The sequence below is a fragment of the Phalacrocorax aristotelis genome, chromosome 3 (genome assembly GCF_949628215.1).
Source record: "Phalacrocorax aristotelis chromosome 3, bGulAri2.1, whole genome shotgun sequence".
In the NCBI taxonomy this organism is placed as follows: Eukaryota; Metazoa; Chordata; class Aves; order Suliformes; family Phalacrocoracidae; genus Phalacrocorax; species Phalacrocorax aristotelis.
The window spans coordinates 1,749,307-1,766,407 of record NC_134278.1 but is presented as its reverse complement, the minus strand read 5'-3'; the positions used below and the strand labels follow the sequence as shown (position 1 = coordinate 1,766,407).

The 17,101-nt window shown below is 61.0% G+C and overlaps 1 protein-coding gene across 2 annotated transcripts; it reads right to left on the bottom strand.

The window, feature by feature from the left end:
- Positions 1-81: 81 nt before the first annotated feature.
- Positions 82-11,552, bottom strand: DNAJC27 (DnaJ heat shock protein family (Hsp40) member C27). 2 transcript variants are annotated; one of them, XM_075086467.1, is made up of 7 exons: positions 11,329-11,552; positions 9,227-9,309; positions 7,756-7,825; positions 5,292-5,456; positions 4,706-4,828; positions 3,985-4,145; positions 82-2,594 (listed from the first exon to the last, which is right to left on the bottom strand). In XM_075086467.1, exons 1-7 carry the CDS (start codon positions 11,413-11,415, stop codon positions 2,462-2,464), a joined length of 822 nt encoding a protein of 273 aa, XP_074942568.1. In that variant the 5' UTR covers positions 11,416-11,552; the 3' UTR covers positions 82-2,461. The 2 variants fall into 2 exon arrangements, with proteins under 2 accessions (XP_074942568.1, XP_074942569.1); XM_075086468.1 differs by having other exon boundaries at positions 11,338-11,511.
- Between the last annotated feature and the right edge of the window lie 5,549 nt (positions 11,553-17,101).

The following is a 17,101-nucleotide window of genomic DNA, read 5'->3' as shown; positions in this document are numbered from 1 at the left end:
GGGGAGGAGAGAAATGAGTCAAAGGGCAATTAAACATTAACAGCAGGCGGTCGCTGTGGGAGGACAGCTCACAGGGCTTCCTTTGTTCCAAAGGGGGGTTTAATTTATAAAAATAACACAACTTAGAAGGTCACCGGCATCTCTAGACGTGACATGCGTGTGTAAACGTCTCCAAACATCCGGTCAGCTCGGTAAACACACAAAAGAAACCCCAAGACGAGCGGCCAGAGTCACCTGAGGAGTGAACAGGAGGGCCTGTGCATCGCACAACAGACCTGGAGAGCCCCCAAGCAGCAGGAACCGAGGAAGCCTTTAAACTACTCCCAGGCACTGAGATCTCACCCTCAAAGCAAAGTGCACCATTCAGCAACAGGATTATTTACCTTCCTCAATGGAAAAAAGAATACAGAGAAATAGGTTTGAAGCCAGAACTAAGTGTGGTTTCCTCCACTAGACAAGTGGGGAGGTTCCCAGTGAACTCTGTACCGTTATAAAACGTGTGGAACAAGACCTCACCAGTGTAACGTGCCACAGCTCCAATGGCTGTCCTGCTGATCTCCCCCAGCCCAGCTTTTTGTACACCTGGGAGAGGAAAATTGAGCTATTTTAAACATTAACCTCTTGTAGCAACATCTCCCCTTGGTTATTTCTCCACCAGAGGAGCAAAAAGTGCTTCCCAGCAGGACAGCTGATTTCTTCTTCCTGGCAACCCAGCACCAGAAACCAGAGCAAGAGCAAAATGATACTGGCTTTAAAGTCCCTTAAAGCTTGCTGCCAAAAAGAGGGAGGGACCTACTGTTGATTTATGATATATTTTGAAGGGGAAACACAGAAAACCTTCCTAGAAGTGAAAAAATATTGCACTGACCATAGGAGAAAACACTTTTAAACAGGATACTTGTGGGGTAGGATAAAGATACACACACACACGCACACTCAGTGGCTTTCCTTTCACAGCTTAGTGTCCTGCCCTTCCCCGCCAGGCTCACACAGCAGCAAGGAAATAGAATTGGGTCCTGACAAAACCACAGGACCCCAAGGGATCTCCCATTTTGTTCCCCAAAGAGCCTGGCAGCCATCACGGCTCTGATCTCCCTCAGGATCACCACAACCAGATCCCAAGCCTCTGCAAGCACTTCTTGGGGTGACCAGCAATGCTCCCCTCTAAATCAACAAGACTCTTCAAAGTAAACGGCAGCTGTGACTTGGAGGGAGCAACCCGCACCCGCCTGCTGATCAGCAACCCATAACACAAGCAGCAGAACAGGGGGATGCGTTGCTGCTGTGAGAAGAGAGGGCTGGGGGAGAACACGTCCCCTCCGCTGCTCAGCTAACCTGAGAGCGCCGTGGGGCCAAGCGAGCAGGCAGATCGCAGGCACCCGCAGAGCTCCGCGGTGTGGGCGAAGCTTGGGAGGTGAGGCTGGCTGAGGGGAGGAAGGGCAGAGCTGACAGACAGCCGTGCTGGGGGCTGGCCTGGCTCCTCCTTGGGTCAGCAGCCTGTAAACAGCCAGGGCCACCCGCAGCTGAGGACAGTCTCCCACAGGGGCTGGTGACACCTACCCAGAGCTCACCAGCACGGGGCCAGGAGGGAGGGAGCACGTGGCTTGAGGGCTTGCAGCCTTAGGCGCTCTTCCTGACGAGCTGAGCTCAGAGAGGTGGAAAGAGGTGGCAGTAGGAGACTGCTGTGGTGAGGAGGTGGGTGCCTGGGGGAAAGCACTAGTCCTGCCAAAGGGACTTGTTCTTGGCACCATGACAGCTTGGGGAGAAAGAGGACAGGCCAGGGAAGACTGGGACACTCTTGGAGCCAGTTTCTCCCTACAGTACCAGAGAGGTTTCCTCGAGCAACCTGCCCTTTTCCTCACAAAAAGCAGCATCACTGGGTGTCAACTGGAAGGAGCCAGTTTTGACCAAGGAGCTGAACCACCGCGGTGCCCGGCAGTGCCTGTGCGGCTTTCAGCACAGGCAGCCTTGTGGAGCCAGCTCCAGGATGACCCAGAAGGACAGACAACCTGCTGTGCCTCCTGGGCATCCTCCACGCACAACACCAACGCTTTGAGGTACAACGGCTTTTGGGTCACATCTTGCCCTGCCCTCGCTGTATCCACAGGTTAGAGCCACGCATCCAAACCCCTCCACAGCTGGTAACTCCCAGGAGGTGTAACAGAGCCAGGAAGGTGGGGACCTCACTGCTTTCAGCACTTATGCCAACCAGGACCTGGGGCCACGGATACAGGGTGGGTTCTGGGGTCCCTCTCCCCTCCTCAGGACTCTGCCCTCCTTTCCACCACATCACAAGCGCACTACAGTCGGATGCAGTCCTGCTTCCATGGCTGGTGCTGGGAGCAGCTGTGTCCATGCCAGCGGTAAGCGTGAGGAGGAGAGGGGTGTCCCGCGGCTGTACGTCTGCCTGGGAGCTAGCTGGGAGGAGGGGAAGGTTTCCAGCTTGGAGTGGCTCTCTTCCCTACTTGATGTTTTTGAGAAGCGCGGTCCGGGCGTTCACCACCGCTTTGAAGGCGTCCTCGCTGCCGGGAGCCACACACTTATCGGGGTGGAGCAGCACAGCCAGCTTCCGATAGGCTTTGTTGACTTCGTCCCTAGGAGACATGACAAGAGTCAGGGGACCCACACAACACATAGCTCAGCTCAGCCTTGCCTCGGCTGGCAGAGCACAGCAGGGCCAGGAGCTCCCCCTGTGCTAAACAGCCCTGTGTAGACAGTTTTGAACCCTTCCTTTGCTGGCACTAAGGACCTCCGGGCTTTGGAGGTGATGCTATGGAGAGAGAGCTGAAGAAAAGCACACAGGGCACTTCTTGGTGTGGCAGAAGAAGAGGAGGGGGGAGAACCCCCTTCCCGGGGCACATACACCCTCTCCACCATGGGACTGCGCCAGCACGACTGCTCCCATCATGCCAGACACGTGCCTGCGACACATGCCTTGGTGTGCTGAGTCGCTGGCACCACGAGAGCAGAAAGCTGGGAGACAGCGTGGAGGCACACACACCCTGACTCAGCTTCGCATCAAACCGCCTACGCGCTCCGGGTGAAGGCACTGCACATCACTTCAGCCCTTTAAGCCTTGGGTGTCTGGTCCAAGGCAGACATTTCGACTCCAACTGCAGGCTGTGGAGAGAGGGGAACACCTGCTGAGGGAGGTGAGTCCATCCGTGCTGGTGATCACGGCACAAACTGCCCTGCAGAGCTGCTGATCTCTCCCTGTGGGTGAGAGGGGGCTGGAGGAGGGGTTAGGCTCAACACCTACATTTCAGAGAGCCATCGGGAGGACATGAGAGTCCTGAATTATATATGTTATCCAAAAATCCACTCTCCAGCCCCTCCATAAGGAGTACACAAGGGTAGTCCTCGTGTTTCAGAGAGAAGAAAGCAAGGCATAGCTCTGCGAGCTTGTTTTAGCTGCCCAAGTCATACAGCAGAACTGGGAGATTCAATGTCCAGTCTCTTACACAGGCAGTGACCAACTCCCCATGACTAGGGGTCCTCTGAGGAAGACAAGAGAAAGCTTGTCTTGTGGAATTACCATTTCCAGGTGGAAGAGCTGTAACATTGATCCCTTTTTGATAACGTGGGCAGCAGCCTTACAGTAGCCTAAAAGCTTCTCCAGACCTGGGGAGCAAGGAAAGTAAAGCTGTAGCTTCTCCAAACACATCTGGCAAGTGAAATGAGCAGAGACAGCTCAGCCTGGAGGCAGGATGCAGGGCCAGGCAGCTGACCGGGCTGAAGTTCTCATGTTCGTCACTCCCTCTTTGCCTCCAGCCTCACTTTTCAGTCAAAAGGGGAAATTTGGCACTCAGGACCGAGGGTTTCTTTTGCATTGCCTCAATTTAGTGGCTAGACGCATGTGCCCAGCTGCTATATAAAGCAAGGTGAGCTTATCAGCAGCCCCGTCACTAAAAGCTCACAGATGCGACCAGCCTGCTTGTTCAGAAAGATTAGAGCCAGCCAGGCAAATGCCAAAGTCTCCCTCACCTTGTGGCTCCAGGTTTGACCCCCAGCATGTCCCAGCTGTCCTTGCTGTTGCGGATCCTGCGAATGGCATCCGCCTGCTCTTTGGTGAAGCCGACCCCCATGCTGGAAGGAGGGCGCTTCCCGCCGTTGTCACACAGGTCGATGATGGCGGAGTAGAAAGTCTGCGGACACAGGGTGAAATTAGCGAGAAGGAACAGTCCCCAAAGGCGGCGGCAGCGCGTAGGACACCCCACTGCCCTCGCTGGCTGTGGGCTCATCCCCTGAAGCACAGGGGAGCATTTGCACAACTGCTGAATGTTGGTCCCCGCTGCCTAGGCCGTGGGGGGCTGAGATACCCCAGTCTGGGGGGATCCAGTCCCTGCAAAGACCATGGGACAGACTAAGGAGGAGGCCAGGCCCCACATGTATCTCAAACCCACTTCAGCTCGGTGCTAAACCTGAAAAGGTCCCATAGGCATCTCTGCTTCACGTTCCCAGAGCAGCAAGAGGGATTACCAGCTTTGAGCAATGCAATGCTAGGGCCAGCTCAGGACGGGGAGGACCAGTACTGATCCTGAGCTAAACAGCTACGGCTTTCTCAGGGCGACATTTCACTTGGAAGACACCTCTGGGGCAGAGGGGCAACAGGTTTTGTGGGATCCAGGCAGTTCAGGAGGCATTCCGCTGTCAAATCCTGGCTCAGTATGGCATCTGTGCCCTCACCACCTTCATCACACCTCACCTGAAACATCTCGTTGATTCCTTCTCCTGTTTGTGCTGATGTCTCAAAGTAAAGAAAGCCCCTGCTCTCTGCCCAGAGCCGCCCCTCGCTTTCATCCACACTGCGGTGCTTGGTGCAGTCGATCTAGACCGGGAGAAAAGGCAGAGATCAGAGCCCAGCCAGGGTCTGCAGCGGCAGCTGGAGGAACACAGCTCCAAGGTCGATCATCTAATAGCAGTAAGGGGCATGTCTGGTTCGAAAGGTTGCTTATCCTGAAGGGATGGAGGCAGCATGGAAAGAAAGCGAAGAAAATTACAGAGAAAAGGCCTTTGAGAGTTTATCTAATGCGGAGACAATGTCACCTCTACTTGATCCTTTCCTGTCTGATGTGTGGCCACCACATTCCCAAAACCCTGTTGAAATGAAATGCGGTCTCCAGCGCTCCTCACGCATGGATCTGGCTCTTAGAAAGCCTTCCCGACAACCGAACAACGCTTCCCTTGCTGCAGCTGGAGCTCAACAGCTTGGGCTGAGGCTGGGAACACAATGAGCCCCAAGGGCTGGAGATCAGGGCCGCACCGCAGCCTGGCTCCCCACCACAGCCCACCTTGTTTGCACAGACAACGAAGACAACGTTCTCCATGTTCCCGTGGGGACCCAGCTCCTGCTTCATCTCAGCCAGCCATGCATCCAGTGCATCGAAAGACTCCTTTTGTGTGACGTCGTAGACCAGGATGACCCCCTGTGTGTCCTTGTAAAATTCGTTCCTCACCTGCGGGGACAAAGGCAGGGCGCTGGAGTAGCGACAGCCAGGCTTAGAGCACACGGCCCGGCAGATTTGGGGGATCACCATTTACCTGGCACCTATTAGATTCTGTGATAAAAATCGTACGTCCACACAAACAGATGATCACAGAAAAAGGACAGACGAGGGAACCCAAATAATAACCTGGCCACGCTGCCCCCAGGCCCATCACAGCAGAGTGATCAGCCCACAAAAGATTCACCTCCACACACACACACACAAAAAAGCACAGAAGCACAATGGCAGACAAGGTGTTCGACCAGCTTCTGGGGAGACTGGAAGGTCTGGGAGTCAACCGAGAGACCTGTTTGCATGTGTGTTTCCCTGTGCATGAGGCAGCGGGGCAGAGCAAGGACCCGGGGCCAGCCACTGGACCGACTGCATATTTAAGCCTGGCTGCCAGAGGGATCCGCAGGACGTCTGTCTGTGCATGTGGGTGTGCGTAAGGGGGTCTGTACCAGCAGCTGGAGTGGGGCTGCAGCCTCCAGGGCTCATATGCCCAGTGCCAGCAACTGGGGAGACCAAAGATCCCCAGGACAGGTGCTGGATGAGGGTCTAAGGTCAACTATAGGACAGACAATGGAATAGAATAGAAATAGAATAGAAATAGAATAATTTCAACTGGAAGGGACCTACAACAATCACCTAGTCCAACTGCCTGGCCACTTCAGGGCTGACCAAAAGTTAAAGCACGTTATTAAGGGCGTGGGGCATCGACCACCTCTCCAGGAAGCCCATTCCAGTGTTTAACCACTCTCTCAGTAAAGAACTGCTTCCTCATGTTCAGTCTAAACCTCCTCTGATGCAGCTTTGAACCATTCCCAGGCGTCCTGTCACTGGATCCCAGGAAGAAGAGCTCAGCACCTCCCTCTCCATGTCCCCTCCTCAGGAAGCTGCAGAGAGCAATGAGGTCATCCCTCAGCCTCCTTCTCTCCAGACAAGCCCAAAGTCCTCAGCCGCTCCTCCCCAGCCCTTCCACCAGCTTTGTTGCCCTCCTCTGGATCCATCTGAGCACCTTAACATCCCTCTTAAATTATGGGGCCCGGAACTGTACCCAGCACTCAAGGTGAGGCTGCACCAATGCTAAATACAGAAATAAATATAGCAGAAAATAAACTGCTCTTTCCTAACATTCTATATATTTTTATTAGTCACAGGATGCCGCTTTGCTAAGCGTCAACAGTGTATTTATAATTAAGAATTAGTATGTATTACACTGTTAAAACACTAGGATTATCCTGGATAAACATTTAATGTTCCGTTCTTCCACTTGTGGGCCCACTTTATGACTTTGTTTATAATTTAAAATAAACGTGATTAGCAGTGAGCGCAGTCATGCCTTTGTGCCAGCTCTCCAAAATGGATGTTGCAGTCTACGTGTTCAAATCCTAAAGTTCTATCCTGCAAGCTCCTTTTTGTAAATAGTACTGTTTGTTACTTGGACAGCAAATAATTTTAGAACAGAATAGACTATTTCAGCTGGAAGGGACCTACAATGATCGTCTAGTCCAACTGCAAGCGTTTTACAGCACTTTAGTCATGGATTAGGATGCCAGTATGCTACAAAAGCCCAACGTAAGCTCCAAAGACCTCCCACTCTGAGTAAATTTAACCTCAAGATGGGCAGATTCAGAAGCACAAGGAGCCACTTCAAAATACAGCTAGCAACACGAGCAGTAGCACAGCCAAACTTTACACTCATGGTTTATGAGCAAGTTGTTGGGTTATTCTTTCAGAGTTGTTTGTGGCTTTATAAGTTCCAGTTTTAATAACTTTGCTTTCCTTCTGATCAGCCAGATTAGGACGAGGCGAGTGGTGCTGCCTGTGCCAGTGCCGGCCGTTTCTGCCTGTGCTGTTCTGCGCAGCCAGCCACGTGTATCCCTATGTATGTCTTGTATAGGTGCACCTGCACGTGCCTACCAGGGATACGCACTCAGCCTCGCTCCTTGTTGGACCTCAGAGTGCGGTGCTGTGGCAGCCTCACCTCCACCAAGCTGCTGGGCTCCGCAACCCCTAGCAGCGGGGAGTCGCTGCTCACAGAGAGGCAGTGAGGGCTTCCACTGCTGGCCTGCACTAGGTGTCTGTCGCAGGAATGCAGTGGGTGTACTGCAGTGAAGGAAGCTCGTAAGAAATGTATTTTCAAGTTTGCCACCCCCAAACCCAATTTCAGGCAGAGCTGAGGAAAGCTGATGGGTGCTGAAGGCTCCTGAGATGGGCTGGCTGAGGGCAGCCCTGCAGCGTGCTGACCAGAGCCGGCTCTCCTTACCTCGTAGAAGAACGGGTGCCCCGCCATGTCAAAGATGTTCACCTTGATCTCTCGGTCTCTGACCTGCACTCTGAAAGGAGAGGTGGGAAATGCTTGAGAAGGCTTTAGCTCAGCCCTTGCACAGGCTGTGCCCCCAAAGGAACTCCTCTTATCTCTGCCAGCCCTCTGCAGAGAAAGAGCTGGGTGATCGGGGACAGAAAAATCAGTAAGACTTTCCAAGTGTCAGGGTTTAATGCCAGAAAACTGTCCCCAGAGCTGGTCAGACAAGGAGGACAGCACCAGCTCAGGATGTAACATGATAATGGGGAGCTACGCTACCAGAGGAAGGCAGATTATGCAGATTATCTTATTATTAAAGCAGAAAATGCAGATTATGCCACGGAAACTAAGCAGCCTGGCAGAGCCAAGCATGCCTGGCTCAGGACAGCCCCACTGCACCTCTTCCCTTTGGCCCTGTGGAGACCATTGCCTCCTGCAGCAGGTATCTCACCCAGGTCCTGGCAGACCGATGCCTGCCGTCTGCAACTGCATGGCTGTATCGAGTTTGCAGAGCAAAGTTGTGGTAGCCGGGGAGGCTACAGGGGAGGCTTCTGTGAGAAGCTGCTAGAAGCTTCCCCCATGTTCAACAGAGCCAAGGGCAGCCAGCTCCAGGACGGACCTGCTGCTGGCCAAGGCCGAGCCCATCAGCGATGGTGGTAGCGCCTCTGGGATAACACAGTTAAGAGGGGGAACAAAAAACCCCTCCTGTGCAACTGCAGACAGTGGGAGGAGTGAGAATATGTGAGAGGAACAGCCCTGCAGACACCAAGGTCAGTGAGGAAGGAGGGGGAGGAGATGCTCCAGACGCCAGAGCAGAGATTCCCCTGCAGCCTGTGGGGAAGACCATGGTGAGGCAGGCTGTGCCCCTGCAGCCCAGGGAGGTTAGCGGAGGAGCAGACACCTACCACCCCGCACTGGAGCAGGTTTGCTGGCAGGACCTGTGACCCTGCGGGGGACCCAGGCTGGAGCAGGAGAGGAGTGTGAGGAGTGCTCCCCCTGAGGAGGAAGGAGCGGCAGAGGCAGCGTGTGATGGACTGACCACAACCCCCATCCCCGTCCCCCTGCGCCGCTGGGGAGGAGGTGGAGATATCAGGAGTGGAGTTAGGCCTGGGAAGAAGGGAGGGGTGGGGGGAAGAGGTTTTAAGATTTGGTTTTATTTCTCATTACCCTACGCTGATTTGATTGGTAATAAATTAAGCTAATTTCCCTAAGCTGAGTCTGTTTTGTCCATGACAGTAATTGCTGAGTGATCTCTCCCTGCCCTTCTCTCAACCCACAAGCCTTTTGTTATATTTTCTCTCCCCTGCCCAGCTGAGGAGGGCAGTGATGGAGTGCCTTTGGTAAGCACCTGGCATCCAGCCAGGGTCAGCTCAGCACAGCGGCTCACCCCACTCTCCTGGCACTTTCAGCTCCTCACCGCAAAGGTACTTACTTTGTGACACCGTAGTCGATACCGATAGTCGCCAGGTATTTGGGAACGAACCTCTTCTCACAATAACGTTTTATAATGCAGCTCTGGGAGAAAGGAAAACAGAGAGTCTCAGCAGGAGGGCACTGCATGCCCTAATAGTCATGTTAATATGGAATACACGGACAGCCCCCAGCCAGCTGGATGGCTGCAGTGATAACAACTCTGCCCTAAGTCCCTAAACCAAATAATTAACCCACAAACAAAGCACCAATCTTTACCAGGAGCAATCTCTACCAGAAAGGAAGCTGTAGCAAAGTGGGGGTCGGTCTCTGTTCCCAAGTCACCAGTGACAAGACAAGAGGAACCGGCCCCAAGCTGCATCGGGGCAGGTTTAGGTTGGATGTGAGGGAAAATGCCTTCCCTGCCAGAGTGGTCAGGCCCTGGCACAGGCTGCCCAGAGAGGTGGGGGAGTCACCGTCCCTGGGGGGGTTCAAACACCGTGCAGCCGTGGCACTTGGGGCCATGGTTTAGGAGGCCTGGGGGTGTTGGGTTGGGGGTTGGACTTGATGATCCTACAGGTCTTTTCCAACCTTAATAACTCTATGATTCTATGAAAAGCCACTGGGTGTCAGTTATTCCTTACTTGTTTGGAAACTGAAATGCCAAAACACTCTTGATTTATTCCCCTACAGAAAATATCCAGCCTGGAGGAGCTGTGTGTTCAGCGGTTGTGGGGGCAGTCAACTCCCAAAAAGCCATTTTGGCAGGCTGAGCAGGCAGCACAAGAAGTGTGTTGAGGGTCATACCAGGTCCCTCCAGCCCTAGTTCTGCCCCTGACAGGCAGAGGTACTGTTCAGGGAGAGCAGAGGAGTCGGCTGCTATAGGCCATTGAGAGATAAATGCCATAAGGGTAAATGTCACCTGCCACCTCTTTGCTCACTCACTCTGTCCTGCAAGATCACAGCATGCCCTGAGCTGGAAGGGACCCACAAGGATCATCAGTCCAACTCCTGTCCCTGCATAGGACACCCCAAATTCACACCATGTCTCTGAGTACCTTGTCCAAGTGCTGCTTGAGTATCTCCAGCCTTAGTGCCGTGATGCCTCCCTGGGGAGCCTGTGCCAGGGCTCCACCACCCTCTGGGGGAAGGACCTTCTCCTAATGCCCAGCCTAACCCTCCCCTGGCCCATCTCCCTGCCATTCCCTCGGGGCCTGGCGTTGGTCACCAGAGAGCAGAGACCAGCCCTGCCCCTCCTCCTGCCCTTGGGAGGGAGCTGCAGAGCGCCATGAGGCTGCCCTCGGCCTCCTCTGCTCCAGCTGAACAAACCCAGGGACTCCAGCCGCTCCTCGTACGGTTTCCCCTCTAAACCCTTCCCCAACTCCGCGGCCCCCTAGGGACACTCTCCAGTAGCTTTATACCCTCAATGTCCTGCGGCGCCCAACGCTGCCCGCAGCGCTCAGAGATCCCTCTGGATTTTCTTGCCATCAGTGAAGCACCTGTCTGCCCCAGGGCGGGTCAGGACTACATCTATTTAGCAAAAAAAAGAGCTTCAGAACAGAACTTCAGAACAGAACCTAGCTGGGAGAAACACCACCTCGGAGAAGGACTGGGTCATTCACCACAGGAGGAGGAGGGGGAGCTCCTGAGGCGACCCTACCTAAAGGTAAACCTGGGCGGGGTGGGATTTCCCCCGCAGCCTCCGGGGGCCCTCGGGGAAGGCGCCAAGGGCTGGATCCACCCTTCCCGCCCTCCGCCGCTGCGCTGCGGTGTCTGTGGCTGGAGCAGGGCCATGCGAGCTGCCTCTGAGGGGCGCTGACAGCAGGGTCCGTGGTCGCCGCCATGACACCCGCCTCCACCTGCTCGCCGACACCCGTAACCCCGCCCCTTCCCACGCAGCCAATAAAACCCGGCGCTTTCTGTGCGCGACCCCGCCCCCGCAGCTGTCAATCACCCGCTCGCCTCAACCTCCCGCCTCGCACCGCACGGCTTCTGATTGGCTCCCGCCGGCCGGCACGGCCACAAATCCGCGGCCTCTGTAGCAGCGCGGCCGCCTGCACCCGGCTTATCATTGGCTAGCCGGCTTGCCCGCCACCGCACTCCCCGCCAATCACAACGCCTCACCTTGCCCACCTCCGCGTTGCCCATGGAGATGACTTTAATTCGCAGCGATTTGCGCGTCTCCTTCCGCTTCGGCGGATTCGCCTCCATGGCGGGGCGGGCCGGGGCGGTGCGCGGCCGCGCCGGGTCCGGTGAAGGCAGCGGGTTGGGGAGGGAGGGAGGGAACGCGGCCGGCCCGGGGCCGCCCGCCCGCCCTGCGCCTCCGCTCGCGCGAGACTTCCGCCACACACCCCGCACCCCCCCGCTCTCGTCCCGGAAGTCTCGCGAGATCTGGCGAGAGCAGCGGCACGGCCGTTCTGCCGGGGCCGTTACCGTCCAGCAGGGGGCGGTAGTGAGGGACGGCGGGGAGGGGCTGGGCACGGACGGGACCTGCCGGCACTGCCCCCCCCCCGCCCAGCCGGCACTGCCCCCCCTGCCCAGCCGGCGCTGCCCCCCCCCGCCCAGCCGGCACTGCCCCCCCCGCCCTGCCGGCACTGCCCCCCCCTGCCCAGCCGGCACTGCCCCCCCCCGCCCAGCCGGCGCTGCCCCCCCTGCCCTGCCTGCACTGCCCCCCCCCGCCCAGCCGGCGCTGCCCCCCCTGCCCTGCCTGCACTGCCCCCCCCCGCCCAGCCGGCGCTGCCCCCCCTGCCCTGCCGGCACTGCCCCCCCTGCCCTGCCTGCACTGCCCCCCCCCGCCCAGCCGGCGCTGCCCCCCCTGCCCTGCCTGCACTGCCCCCCCCCGCCCAGCCGGCGCTGCCCCCCCTGCCCAGCCGGCACTGCCCCCCTGCCCAGCCGGCGCTGCCCCCCCCCCGCCCAGCCGGCACTGCCCCCCTGCCCAGCCGGCGCTGCCCCCCCCCCGCCCAGCCGGCGCTGCCCCCCCTGCCCTGCCGGCACTGCCCCCCCTGCCCAGCCGGCACTGCCCCCCCTGCCCTGCCGGCGCTGCCCCCCCCCCGCCCAGCCGGCACTGCCCCCCCCCCCCCCTGCCCAGCCGGCGCTGCCCCCCCTGCCCTGCCGGCACTGCCCCCCCGCCCTGCCGGCACTGCCCCCCCCCCCCCCTGCCCAGCCGGCACTGCCCCCCCCCCCCCCTGCCCAGCCGGCACTGCCCCCCCTGCCCAGCCGGCGCTGCCCCCCCCCGCCCAGCCGGCACTGCCCCCCCCGCCCTGCCGGCACTGCCCCCCCCTGCCCAGCCGGCACTGCCCCCCCCTGCCCTGCCGGCACTGCCCCCCCCGCCCAGCCGGCACTGCCCCCCCCCCCCCTGCCCAGCCGGCACTGCCCCCCCTGCCCAGCCGGCGCTGCCCCCCCCCCGCCCAGCCGGCACTGCCCCCCCCGCCCTGCCGGCACTGCCCCCCCCTGCCCAGCCGGCACTGCCCCCCCCTGCCCTGCCGGCACTGCCCCCCCTGCCCTGCCGGCACTGCCCCCCCTGCCCAGCCGGCACTGCCCCCCCCGCCCTGCCGGCACTGCCCCCCCCCGCCCAGCCGGCACTGCCCCCCCTGCCCTGCCGGCACTGCCCCCCCTGCCCAGCCGGCACTGCCCCCCCCGCCCTGCCGGCACTGCCCCCCCTGCCCAGCCGGCACTGCCCCCCCCCCGCCCTGCCGGCACTGCCCCCCCGCCCTGCCTGCACTGCCCCCCCCGCCCTGCCGGCGCTGCCCCCCCTGCCCTGCCGGCACTGCCCCCCTGCCCAGCCGGCACTGCCCCCCCCGCCCTGCCGGCACTGCCCCCCCTGCCCAGCCGGCACTGCCCCCCCTGCCCAGCCGGCACTGCCCCCCCTGCCCTGCCGGCACTGCCCCGCCGCCCAGCCGGCACTGCCCCCCCTGCCCTGCCGGCACTGCCCCCCCTGCCCTGCCTGCACTGCCCCCCCCGCCCAGCCGGCGCTGCCCCCCCTGCCCAGCCGGCACTGCCCCCCCCCCCCCCGCCCAGCCGGCACTGCCCCCCGTGCCCTGCCGGCACTGCCCCCCCTGCCCAGCCGGCACTGCCCCCCCCCGCCCTGCCGGCACTGCCCCCCTGCCCTGCCGGCACTGCCCCCCCGCCCTGCCTGCACTGCCCCCCCCGCCCAGCCGGCGCTGCCCCCCCTGCCCTGCCGGCACTGCCCCCCTGCCCAGCCGGCGCTGCCCCCCCTGCCCAGCCGGCACTGCCCCCCCGCCCTGCCTGCACTGCCCCCCCCCGCCCAGCCGGCGCTGCCCCCCCTGCCCTGCCGGCACTGCCCCCCCTGCCCTGCCTGCACTGCCCCCCCCCGCCCAGCCGGCACTGCCCCCCCTGCCCTGCCGGCACTGCCCCCCTGCCCAGCCGGCACTGCCCCCCCTGCCCTGCCGGCGCTGCCCCCCCCCCGCCCTGCCGGCACTGCCCCCCCTGCCCAGCCGGCGCTGCCCCCCCTGCCCAGCCGGCACTGCCCCCCCGCCCTGCCTGCACTGCCCCCCCTGCCCAGCCGGCACTGCCCCCCCTGCCCTGCCTGCACTGCCCCCCCTGCCCTGCCGGCACTGCCCCCCCCCGCCCTGCCTGCACTGCCCCCCCTGCCCAGCCGGCACTGCCCCCTGCCCAGCCGGCACTGCCCCCCCGCCCTGCCTGCACTGCCCCCCCTGCCCAGCCGGCGCTGCCCCCCCCCGCCCTGCCGGCACTGCCCCCCCTGCCCTGCCGGCACTGCCCCCCTGCCCAGCCGGCACTGCCCCCCCTGCCCTGCCGGCACTGCCCCCCCTGCCCTGCCTGCACTGCCCCCCCCCGCCCAGCCGGCGCTGCCCCCCCTGCCCTGCCTGCACTGCCCCCCCCCGCCCAGCCGGCGCTGCCCCCCCTGCCCAGCCGGCACTGCCCCCCTGCCCTGCCTGCACTGCCCCCCCCCGCCCAGCCGGCGCTGCCCCCCCTGCCCTGCCGGCACTGCCCCCCCTGCCCTGCCTGCACTGCCCCCCCCCGCCCAGCCGGCGCTGCCCCCCCTGCCCTGCCTGCACTGCCCCCCCCCGCCCAGCCGGCGCTGCCCCCCCTGCCCAGCCGGCACTGCCCCCCTGCCCTGCCTGCACTGCCCCCCCCCGCCCAGCCGGCGCTGCCCCCCCTGCCCTGCCTGCACTGCCCCCCCCCGCCCAGCCGGCGCTGCCCCCCCTGCCCAGCCGGCACTGCCCCCCTGCCCAGCCGGCGCTGCCCCCCCCCCGCCCAGCCGGCACTGCCCCCCTGCCCAGCCGGCGCTGCCCCCCCCCCGCCCAGCCGGCGCTGCCCCCCCTGCCCTGCCGGCACTGCCCCCCCTGCCCAGCCGGCACTGCCCCCCCTGCCCTGCCGGCGCTGCCCCCCCCCCGCCCAGCCGGCACTGCCCCCCCCCCCCCGCCCAGCCGGCGCTGCCCCCCCTGCCCTGCCGGCACTGCCCCCCCCGCCCTGCCGGCACTGCCCCCCCGCCCTGCCGGCACTGCCCCCCCCCCCCCTGCCCAGCCGGCGCTGCCCCCCCTGCCCTGCCGGCGCTGCCCCCCCTGCCCAGCCGGCACTGCCCCCCTGCCCTGCCGGCGCTGCCCCCCCTGCCCAGCCGGCACTGCCCCCCTGCCCTGCCGGCACTGCCCCCCCTGCCCTGCCTGCACTGCCCCCCTGCCCTGCCGGCACTGCCTGTACTCCCTACACTGCCCTCCCTGCCTGCCCTCGGGGTCGGTGTTGAGGGGACAGGCCCAGGTCCCCTGCCCGCCCCAGGGGCAGGGGGAGAGCGGCACCCCCGGCAGGGCCTACCCCCTGCCCCTGCTTTCAGCAGGGCGTCCCCTGCCCTCTCTCGGCACCTCCAGGGGCTCGGAAGCAGCGCCACGTATATGGCTCTGCCCGCTCCGGGGTGCTGCTCCCAGGCCATCCCGCCGGCCTTGCGGGCTGAGCTGTGAGCATTTGTGTGGCCCGGGAGAGCCGCAGGTAGAGCGGTTGGGGTTACATCTCCCGTTGCTGCATGACCATGGCGAGGTGTTTCCCCCCAGCCTGGAAGCCTGCTCTCTTCCCTCGGCTGGGTCCCTGCAGGGTGGAGGATAGGGAATAGCAACCCCTGGGGAGGCTGGGTGGGACACAGCTCACAGCCTTTCTAGGAGGGTTGGATGGAAGATATTGGTTTGGTCTTAGTTAGGAGCTCTTGGGGTCAGCGTCGAATCAGTTCTCCGGGTGGGGGAGAGAGTGGCCCCTCATTGAGGATGGACCCCGTGTGAAATACCTTCTTGAGGGGAGGGCGCTGCTGGTTGCTGAGACATTAGGTGACACCAGAGCTGGCAGTGGCCCCACAGCACCCCGGGACATGACCCACAGGGTCCCAGTGACCCACCCCTATGCAGGGGCTAACCTGGGGCAGGGCCACCCACAGGGACCCTCCTTGTAAATCATGTCCTTATTTACTCCTCGTAGCCCAGCAAGATCCTGCCAAAAAGGGGAACCTTTGCATCATGCCTCGAAGACAAGGTACCAGGAGGGGACACACACGGCTGGGGGGTTTGAGGCCCTCTTTCCAGGGGGGTCATAGCCACCTCTCGGCGAGGAGATCCCCAGGCAGGGACCACATGGTCTGAGCATCTCTTGGCTCTCTGGGGACTTGATAGAGATGGAGTTGGGAGAGGGTTTCCTCGGCTGAGATGCCCTGAGGTCAGGGATCCTGTGACCCCTCCCGCCATGTCCTGCTGGGAGCACGTGTCTGGCAAGAGGCCGGTCTGGAAGCGAGAGCGGCAGAAGTGGGTGCTGGGTGCGTGGCGGGGGTCACTAGTGTGTGCTGTGGGCTAGGGGTGCTGGCTGTCGAGTCCTCAGCACCTCTTCTAGCTTCCTCCTCCCTGGCGACACGAAGCTGCTTTTTGACAGGTCTGTTATGGGCTGTTTGGGATCTTCTGCCTCATTATATGGTCTCATAAATCTTTGCCAGAAGAGTCCTGCCATTATCCATCTCTGGGTGTTTTATGGCTCCAGCTCCGTTCTTCATCTTCACGTCACCTTATCTTTAGCTTTGTTCTTCTTTATCTTCAGTTTGTTCTTCATCTTCCCACTCTCTGGCCGCTTGATGAAACCAGGCACACATGTCTGTGCCAATTTAAGCTGATTCCTTTAACCCTTCCTCTGCTGGTCCGATGCATCCATGTGCAGACATTCCTGGTGATATGGGTGTTATTGTTTCTTACAAATCCATCCGGCAGCTGATTCGGTGAATTCAGCCCTTCCTCCTTGAGAAGGGAGATGTCTCTGAGCAGCTCCTTGCCTTGGCCCAGGGAACTGCCCCCCTACCTGAGCCACGAGGGGTCCTACCTGCTCAGCCGCAGCATAGGAAAGGGGCTTATAGTTCCCACTGCCATGCAGGAGGCAAGCGCTGCCCTGCCCCGATCCCAGCGGCATGAGAGAGGTGAGCTTGGGGTTTTCTTTGGGCATTTCATCCTGGGCCAAGTGTGTCCTTTAGTTTGTTTGGAAAAGAGGCGGAAGAAAGAAGGTCATTTTTTTCCTCTTTATTTTGCTGACAGATATAAAGCCCTCTGTGGGGTTTTCTCCGGGTTGGGAGGAACAGAGCCCCTCTGTGCCTGGATGAGGGAAACAGCTTAGCCCTATGCTGCTTCACCGAGGCCAGGCAGCGTAAGGGCTTACGGCAGCCCTGCCGACTGAGTGGTTCAGGGTATGGTAACAGACACCAGACCAGCAGCTTTCAGGATAAACAATTTATCTCTAAATAATGGTACAATAATAAATACAGATTAGTAGTGCAATTATCCAGGTCATAATGACAGCGAATCCAGTAATTCACTGATACAGGGCTAGGCTGAATATCCGGGAGTGCAAAGACTTACATGACCGTGGCTGTCAGGCAGGCAGGAAGCAGAACATGGCTTCTTCT